The sequence below is a fragment of the Poromitra crassiceps genome (assembly GCF_964638095.1).
Source record: "Poromitra crassiceps genome assembly, chromosome: 5".
NCBI classification, from domain to species: domain Eukaryota; kingdom Metazoa; phylum Chordata; class Actinopteri; order Beryciformes; family Melamphaidae; genus Poromitra; species Poromitra crassiceps.
Window position 1 is genome coordinate 50,359,987 of NC_139642.1, and position 8,656 is coordinate 50,368,642.

General features: G+C 43.8%; 1 protein-coding gene across 1 annotated transcript; it reads right to left on the minus strand.

Moving 5' to 3' along the window:
* Positions 1 to 1,069: 1,069 nt before the first annotated feature.
* LOC310776569 (amino acid transporter heavy chain SLC3A2) lies at positions 1,070 to 4,789 on the minus strand (the record flags this gene model as incomplete). The annotated part of the gene is made up of 8 exons (XM_083636748.1): positions 1,070 to 1,465; positions 1,707 to 1,814; positions 2,396 to 2,591; positions 2,696 to 2,751; positions 2,828 to 2,905; positions 3,006 to 3,103; positions 3,467 to 3,631; positions 4,390 to 4,789. The coding sequence occupies 8 exons, from the start codon at positions 4,787 to 4,789 to the stop codon at positions 1,070 to 1,072; spliced, it is 1,497 nt and encodes a 498-aa protein (XP_083492874.1).
* Between the last annotated feature and the right edge of the window lie 3,867 nt (positions 4,790 to 8,656).

Genomic DNA, 8,656 nt, shown 5'->3' on the forward strand with positions numbered 1-8,656 from the left:
GAAAAGTAGTCAGCAGAAGGTGTCTATTTGACCAAGACTTGATGTATCTATCTGTAGGCTGTTTACAATATCATAATGGAGTTTACTGTAATATTGACATCAACGTCAAAGCAAAAGTTTTAGGTAGGCAGAGCAGCAGAGCTGTGGCTGGTACTACAGCGCCCCTATGTGGTTCAACACCCCCCCTCACAACCAAATCACTATGAGTTGTGTGTAAACTGTCCACAATTGTATGTACAGTTTAATTTAATAATTGTTGCACCTGTAGCACTCGAAATCTGAAATCAGAGCAAGGCAGCCATCAGGAAAGGTATAAAGCTGATGGTAAAAAGGGATGAAGTGGATATACACACGTCTGTCAACCACATCTTGCTCATAACTCACGCCATTACATGTCATTTCAAACCAATATGCAATAACCATTTTGATACATTCAAAAAAGATATTACTATTCCATATCTGCCTGAGTGTCAAAAAGATATATACATTAAGTTAGATCTAAAGTGAGACCAGTGATTCCCAAACTGTGGTCCGGGGACCACTGGTGGCCCGCGAGGCTCCACCTGGTGGTACTCGAGAGCCTTGCTGATTGCCATCAGCCTATCAGCAAATAAGATGTTTATCTGTTTATGTGTTGGTTATTTGTGGTCTGACTGGCAACAGTAGGCTACGAGTATTTGGCCTTTCTGATGCTTATTGTATGGTTAAATCAGTGATTTTGTTTTATTGGAGGAAAAAAAGTTGGTAGCCACAGTGGGAAGTGGTACTTGGGAAATTTGGTTTGGTGCATGTGGTACTTGGTCGGAAAAGTTTGGGAACCTCTGGTTTAGACCATACACACCATGCAAAGTCCAGCTGGTATATTGTTATACGTTAGCGCCACCTGCTGCTCAACATGGTATAACATGAAAACAATTAAGCCACCAGGAAGTATTATCACACTACTGTACCATTATTTTTTATTTTCTAGCACCTCTGAGCACATGATCAGCACTTTATAAAAACAAAGTCATGCTAAACACTTTCATTCTGTGAGAATAGAACCGACTGCAATCCCGAGGCAAGAGCTCTAGGAGGAGTAGCTTCCCGCCTCGAACAGTTTGATGACGATGGCCTCTAGGGGCTGCAGTATCAGTGTGTCCAGGGAGGTGGCTCCCATACGGTTCATTCCCGTGCTGGACACAAACACGCCGGCCTCCGGCAGTCTGGGGGCCCAGGCGGGGTCCAGGGCGTGAGCCTCCGGCCCGAGGTTGAGCAGGACAAGGAAGTGGACGCAACCCCAGGAGCGCAGGAAGGCCAGGATGGGGGCAGGCGGGGGAGAGGCCAGGCTGGAGTTGGAGGAGAGGGAGGTGGTGTTGAAGGGGAGAAAGGTGAAGCTCCCGTAGAGGAGGGCTTCTTCTTTGCCTCTGGAGTGACTGAGCGAGTTAAAGAGCGCTAAAGCCGAGTGCTTTAGCTTGTTCTTGCCCTGAGGGACGGATGATAGAGATCAGAGAGTAAGACACAACAGATTTATTTAGGTGTTTCAAGAGGACAAGCTGTTTTATTCACTCACCACATGGGAGTCTGATGTTTCACGACTCCGCTCTCCTTCATGTGACCAGCCCATATTTACAGATGTGTTCTGTATGGCAGAAAGGTTTTAGTGACATCAGAAACTTTAGAAATAGACATTTTCATGGACGCAGAAACTCAAGTGGCGACCTCACCTGTGTACGACTGAACTCTTCACCATACTGGACGGTGGGTGTTCCTGGTACAGTCATCATCAACACCAGGAGTGAGTTCCTCAAACTGTAGGACACTCTACCTCCAACCTGTCAAGAAGAGAAAACAGATCAGTTTAGCGGCAATATCCTCTCTCACTCAACCAAAGCAATCGACTATGAAGCGTCAGTATACTGAAAGGTATAGAGGACAAATATTTCTCAAACAGTATAATTACAATTCCGGGATGTTAGGGACTATATTTCTCTTTTCCAATAAGTAGGCTTCGCATTAGGAAAATAATATGCAATATAAATTATGCTTTTTACAATTTGCGATGGTAAAATCATCCAATTCTGATCAGAGTTTGGTCTTTATTGCACAAATATGAAGAATTCTTTGAAAATGAGATATCCACCATGACAAAAGTGCCACTTGCTCAAAGTTAACTTAACTCCTTGGTTGACACTTCTGACTGGATTTTCTACATTTTAGGGACACTGACTGATGGAATTCAGATCATTTGTTCCAAAATGGATACAGTGTTTTTCAAACGAAGTCTTTATATATTGAATGATGTTCTGCATAGTTGTGAAAAGCACAGCAAGGTTGTCATGCAGTACATACAGTCACCACCATGTCAATGCCAGTAGGTTTCAGACACAAGTGATTAGTCCTGCATGAAACTCACTGTCCAGCTGGGCCATATATCTCCTTGTTTTTTTTGCAGATGTGTCTCTACAGCAACAGCCACTTCCTGGGCAGACAGGAGGTGATGCGTACGTGGCAGAATCGACCTCATGACCACCTCAACCAACGTAACATTGACGGAGCTGGAGGCGTTGAGATTAGGAAGAACATCTCCTGTCTGTTTCACCACCACAATCCTGAGGAGACGAATAAACACACACTTTCCAACAACTCCTGGGACTTTCTTTAACTCCTGGGACTTTCTTTTTTTGAATATTAAAATGTGTACATGTACAAATACCTTTCCTCCTCCTCGGTGCTGAACTCCTCGATAACATCTCTCCACTCCAATAGAGTCTGAAAAGCAAATGTTGGACTTTATTCACAGGAATTGTGCTTGTGGGAAAATGCAAACCATTGACGAGCAATTTACCTTCTCTGAATATGCTGCATCTGTGTCACAGATAGCAAACCCTGCCACACCCTGCTCCAACCAGAACCGAAGTGCATACTGTGGAAATGTAGTATGTTGCATGTTTAAAGAAATCCAGAATCTCAGTCACATTTGAACAGTACATGTTTGATAGCATCTCACATCAATTCTACTTCACCTGCACTGAGTGTCCTAAGGGCACATCTGTGTTATTGCCTTCTGTGTCCTGAAGACCAAACACATCCAGTTTGCAGAGATCCAACACCACTTTGAGGCCTGCAGATCAGGAGAACGACCAGTAAGCTCATTAAAAAAGGACCAGAACCTAGCGCCTCCTCTGGTCGGTCAGGGCACCTGTTCGGGGCGGAAGGGAACTGGTGGGAATAGCGTGATCCTCCCGCGTGCTATGTCCTGCCGGTGAAGCTCCCCGCTGTCAGGTGAAAAGAAGCGGCTGGCAACTGCGCATGTGTCGGAGGAAGCATGGTGCTAGTCTACGGCAGAGGGGGTGCTGCGACCAGGGCAGCAGGGGCAATTGGGGAGATAATGGGGGGGGGGGGGGGAATCAGGGAGGGGGGGAGACCAGAACATGCCGGAAAAGATCAAGACGCTTGCCAAAAATGAGTTCTTGGCTTTACTCACCTAATTTGCTGCTCTCTGTGAGCAGATGCTGCACCTGAAGCACCGTCCCAAAGCTTTCATCAATCACTTTGAGGTCTGAAGGAGATCCCTCCGCATGAAACAGACCCTCCAGGATTAGGGTGCCTATACCCAAGGACTTGAGGTAGGAAAGATGCTCAGACACCACTTGAAAAAGATTCAACATGAGACTGAAGGTTAAACATCTCATCTCAAGGTGGATTTTGTTCAATTTTCAAAGCTAATGCATGCCATTTTTTTTATAATACCAGTGTCATTTGCAGCCATGAGGAACAACTTAGGCTACTGGTAAACAGACTTGAAAATTGTTCCCAAGCATTAATTTGGTTGTCAGAATTCCTGTTTTATTGTTATTGATTCATTGTACTGCAGTTGAGTGTTTCCATATTAAAGGAATAGTTAAACCAAAAATGAAAAATCTGTCATCTGTCATCATCTACTCACTCTCATGCCAAATGAAACAGATGGAATTTGTTAGTCCTTATAACACAGGGAGGTTGTCAGCAGCACAACTCCATAGCAGCCTTCTCCAAAACAACTGGAGAAAACAAAAATAGCCAAACAATCACAAAGCTGTAGTTAAGATTTGTAGCCTACTAAATTATGGTCTACTCTAAATGTAGGTCTTTTTGGAACTCTGAAGAAGTCCCCACTGACTTCAGTTGTTTTGGAGAACATATGGAGTAGGGGTTGCAGCAGATGACGTCAGATTATTATTATTTTTTTTACTGCTGTGTTTACTGTTTACTGTCAATCTACATCTGACACACCCACAGGAAGAAATGCAAACCTCAAAAAAAACATGTGGAGTCTTCAAGTCTCGTCAAGAGCTAAAGAACCTTGACTCGTATAACTCAAGTCACCGGTATTTTAGGCTACTGCCAGTCAGAGTCGAGGCCGCTCACCCGTGATGGCCCTGGCCCCTGCCCCCTCTGTCTGCGAGTCCATGAGCAGCGCAAGCCGCAGCTGGTAGAAAGGCGCCTTCTGCCACCAACTCAGCGGCGTGGCCACCGGCCTGGGGCTCTGCACGATGATGGCCACGGAGGCGCCGAGCATGGCGAGCCAGGACAGCCAGAACAACAACACCAGGCGGGTCCGAGCCTTCTTCCAGCCCGGGCCCCCGGCAACGATCTCCAGCTCCTCCTTGGACAGGGGCCTCCACGTTTGGAACCCCGGCTCCGGTTCGGCCTCCGGGATCAGCAGCCGCGCTGTCTCAGAGGAGGAGCCCACAATGCCCGATGCCCCGGGGGCTGCCGCCGCAGACACGCTGCCGTAGCCCGCGTCTCCTCCAACGTTCAGAGGCATCCTGTTTGACTGCAGGTGTGTGACAGGTGCACAATGTCGGTGAGTTTGAATTCAGTTAGGATATGATAAAAGCCCGCACACTCACTCAGGCTAGCAGAACTTCGCCAAGTTTCTCGGATGACATAGCCTACTACATTTTTTATTTCATGTCTAATAACAGGCTTTTTGATTGTTTATTCTGTTTCCATACCGTGTCTGTCGCTTTGACGGCATCTTTGTTAGTTTGCTCCATGGAGCACCGAGAATGGGCCTGCAGATGGTTAACAGTAACAGAACTTTGGGGTGTAGCCTACCACAAGTTAACCTGACGCTGCCAGATGGATGTAAGTTCGTTCACATTTGTTGAGGTGAATTTGTGGAACAATGCCGCCCCCGTCTGGTGGAGTCAGGCTAACCACAAGTGCCCAGACACCCACCACCTACTATGAAACCAGGCAAAATTCTGACCAACCACAACCTCTGTTTTTGCAGGTGTTTTAATTACCGTAATTCAATTAAGGCCTGGATGCTTTGAGTTTTCTTCCCCATACAGTCGTACAGTGGACAGGGATTATATTAAGTTCTCTTTGAATCTTATTTGCTGACTTCTCCTCAGCCTTCAACAAGATGCAGCCTCACATCTTGATTGAGCGTCTTGCCTCTCATTTTAATTTGCCCGATCAGCTTTTATTGTTACTTTTGGACTTTTTAACTAACAGAATCCAGCAGGTTTTAGTGAATGGACACATGTCCAATTTATTGTTTTCAAGTACTGGCTCGCCCCAAGGTTGTGTTCTTTCTGCCCTGCTTTTTATTTTGTTCACAGACCTCTCTGCAGGTCCTTCCAGGAGGGCAGCTTCCTTGTGAAGTACTCTGATGACACTGCCCTACTGTCTCTTCTTGAGGGCTCAGAGTCTGATCATGGAGATGCCCTTCCTGCCTTTGTCAAATGGTGCGATGACAACTTCCTTGATCTTAATGTGGCCAAGACCAAGGAGTTAATTATTGACTTTAGGAAGAACTGTGACAAACCAAAAGCTAGCATCATACATGGTGTGGATGTTGAAATCGTAGAGACATACAAATATCTAGGAACAGTGTTTGACTCTCAACTCAAGTTTGAGGCGAACACAGAGTCTATTGTCAAGCGTGGTCAGCAAAGAATCCACTTAATGCGGAAGCTCAGTTCCTTTAATGTCTGTGACACCATTCTTTGTAATTTTTATCAATCTTTTATTGAAAGTCTTTTAACTTTTTCATTTATTTGCTGGTTCAACGTGTTGTCTGTGAAGGACAGGAATAGCCTAAACGCTATAGTCAAGGTCTGCTCCAGGATTATTGGAGTCCAGCAGAATAACCTGTGCTCCATCTGGGAGAAACGTGTGGTACAGAAGGCAAAAAAGATCATAAGACAATCTAGCCACATTTTGTCCAGTGAATTTGCTCTGATGCCCTCAGGCCGGCGCTACTATGCGCCCCCTAGGAGAACAAACAGGTATTCCAAGTCTTTCTTCCCTTCAGCTGTCAGGCTGTTAAACACAGACAGTGGTCATTTTAAATGAATGCCTTCACTCATACAGTATGAGCACACAACAGGCTGTACGTATCCTGTCTGTGACGAACAGGTTAGGCTTGCTCATACATATATAGATATATATCTTTTATTTCTTATACATGTTCTCACGTCTTTACATATATAAATATATGTATACTTTTTATTTCTTGTTCATGTTTATATGAGTCTGATCTGTTATCTCTGACATTATTTGTTTGTTTATGTCATGTCATGCTGTTACGTTACGTCCTGTCATGTCTGAAGTTTGTAGCTCACTGAGCTTTTGAAGGTATTGGGTAGGCTGTGAAACTGAATTGCCCTTCTGGGATTAATAAAAGTTGTCTGAAGTCTGAAGTCTGAATGTTCTCACACTTAAATTGGATCATAATGCTGTATAAGATGTTTAACAGCATATTTGACGAGTGGTTATTTAGCCCATTGTACTGTGCATAAAAAACACCACTTGTCAATCATCAACATAAACAAGAAACATATAGACCAAGGTGGTACCTTGACTTGCCTAACAATAACAAACATCAAAGATTGCTCCATAATTTCTCAACATTAGCCTGCTTAGCTACCATATCAAACAGCACCCATACATGATCATTACTCACCCGAAGATTTCTGTTAATTTCTTTCCTTCTTCTCTGGTCCTTTTGTCTTTATGCTCCTGACTGAGTCCTCTTCCTCTGTCACTTTCTCCACGTGTGTTCTCAGCTGAGGAGCCTGTTCGTCCCGAGAGGATTATTTGAGTGATCCGACTTCTCTGACTGTTCAGGAGTGAGGAGGTGAGAATGGCACTTTGTCCAACCAAAGCTTTGCTCAGTCAATTAATACAGAGGTGATGAGTCTCACACTACAGCCTGGCAACACATTCTGCAGAACCCATGACTGCCAGAGCGAACACAACACCTCTCTAGGACTTGGAAGGGGCTTCAAGGAAATTTGGCCACACCTTTGCTAGCTCCTTTGACTTTGACTAATAGATTGCATTGCACATTTTTGATTAGTATTGATACTCCAGAGATAAAGTGACGATTGCATTTCTGTCACCTTTAAAGTGTCTGCACTTCCATGTGCCGAATGTCCTAAAACCCTGTGACTTTGAATGGGATGGACACATTTAAAGGCCATTTTAAAAAGTCAAGATTTAGTTTTATTGTATTTCAACACAACACAACACTAAAGTTTCTCTGGATATGGATACAAGAAGAAAAACAAATCTGCAAGATCATCTGTCCAAATGAGAATTCTCAGAATGACTAGGGTGTCAGAAAGAAACAAGTCCAGTCGTAAAAGGAAAATATTTTACTACAACTCGGTCACAGCAAATTGAGTACAATTGTCCATCATTTTTCTTAAATATCTACAATTTTATAGTTACAAAAATTGAACAAACCATATTTAGTGAGCTCAATAAAGCTGCACAAATCTGGCAACTAAATACATGATGTTATGGACAGAACAATAGCAAGAAAACAAACCAATGTTATATTGCTCTGGGACATCACACATCCACTCTAAAGCACAGAAAGGGTACATGTAATGAGGTATGTATGCTAATTCTTGGAAACATCTCTTCCCCTTATCACTTGTATCTATCCCCTCCCTGTTCCTCTCCCTCTCTTCCATTCATTGTCCATCTCTCTCTCTCCCCTCTCATGCCATACATGTCTGCATCCTTGCTATAACACGTCATCGCTATTATCTCACCTTTGCTCCCTGACAGGATCGTGCAAAGTAATTTACTGAGAGATACTGCATGCCATCCTGACTGACTGGCTTAATACACGTGCAATGCACATGTGGAGCACATAGCTTATAGACCTCGGTTCTTTTGCAGCATGGTATATTGGTTTAGCTACATGATTTATTGCTTTCAAAGAATCAGTGTGAGATGCATTAGCTTTGACTAGGTGCATACACTATACAGCATGTATCCTACAGACATGTAACATGATCTGCCTTCTACAGAAGCCTCTAGCATGGGGTAGATCTCTATCAGTATCTATCCAGGCACTGTACGGTTCAAATGTTATGAAAACACTTTACATTTTTTGTCAATTTGAAATGACACTTTTGGAACATGTATTTCAAAATGACTACAAAGAGGGTATTTGATACGTGCATTTTAACCACCAAAAATGCTGATTAAAGACAAGTTTTGAGGCTGGCCATGCTGTGGAGAGAGAATATATTAGGCTACATGGAGTTTCATCATGAGCTTAGTGCTCATCTAAAAAGTAAATTCTTGTTCGAGCAGGTCGCCATGGAGATGGTGACGCCGATGATTTTGTTTCCATGGAAACGACTTTAGTGAGAATCCTCCT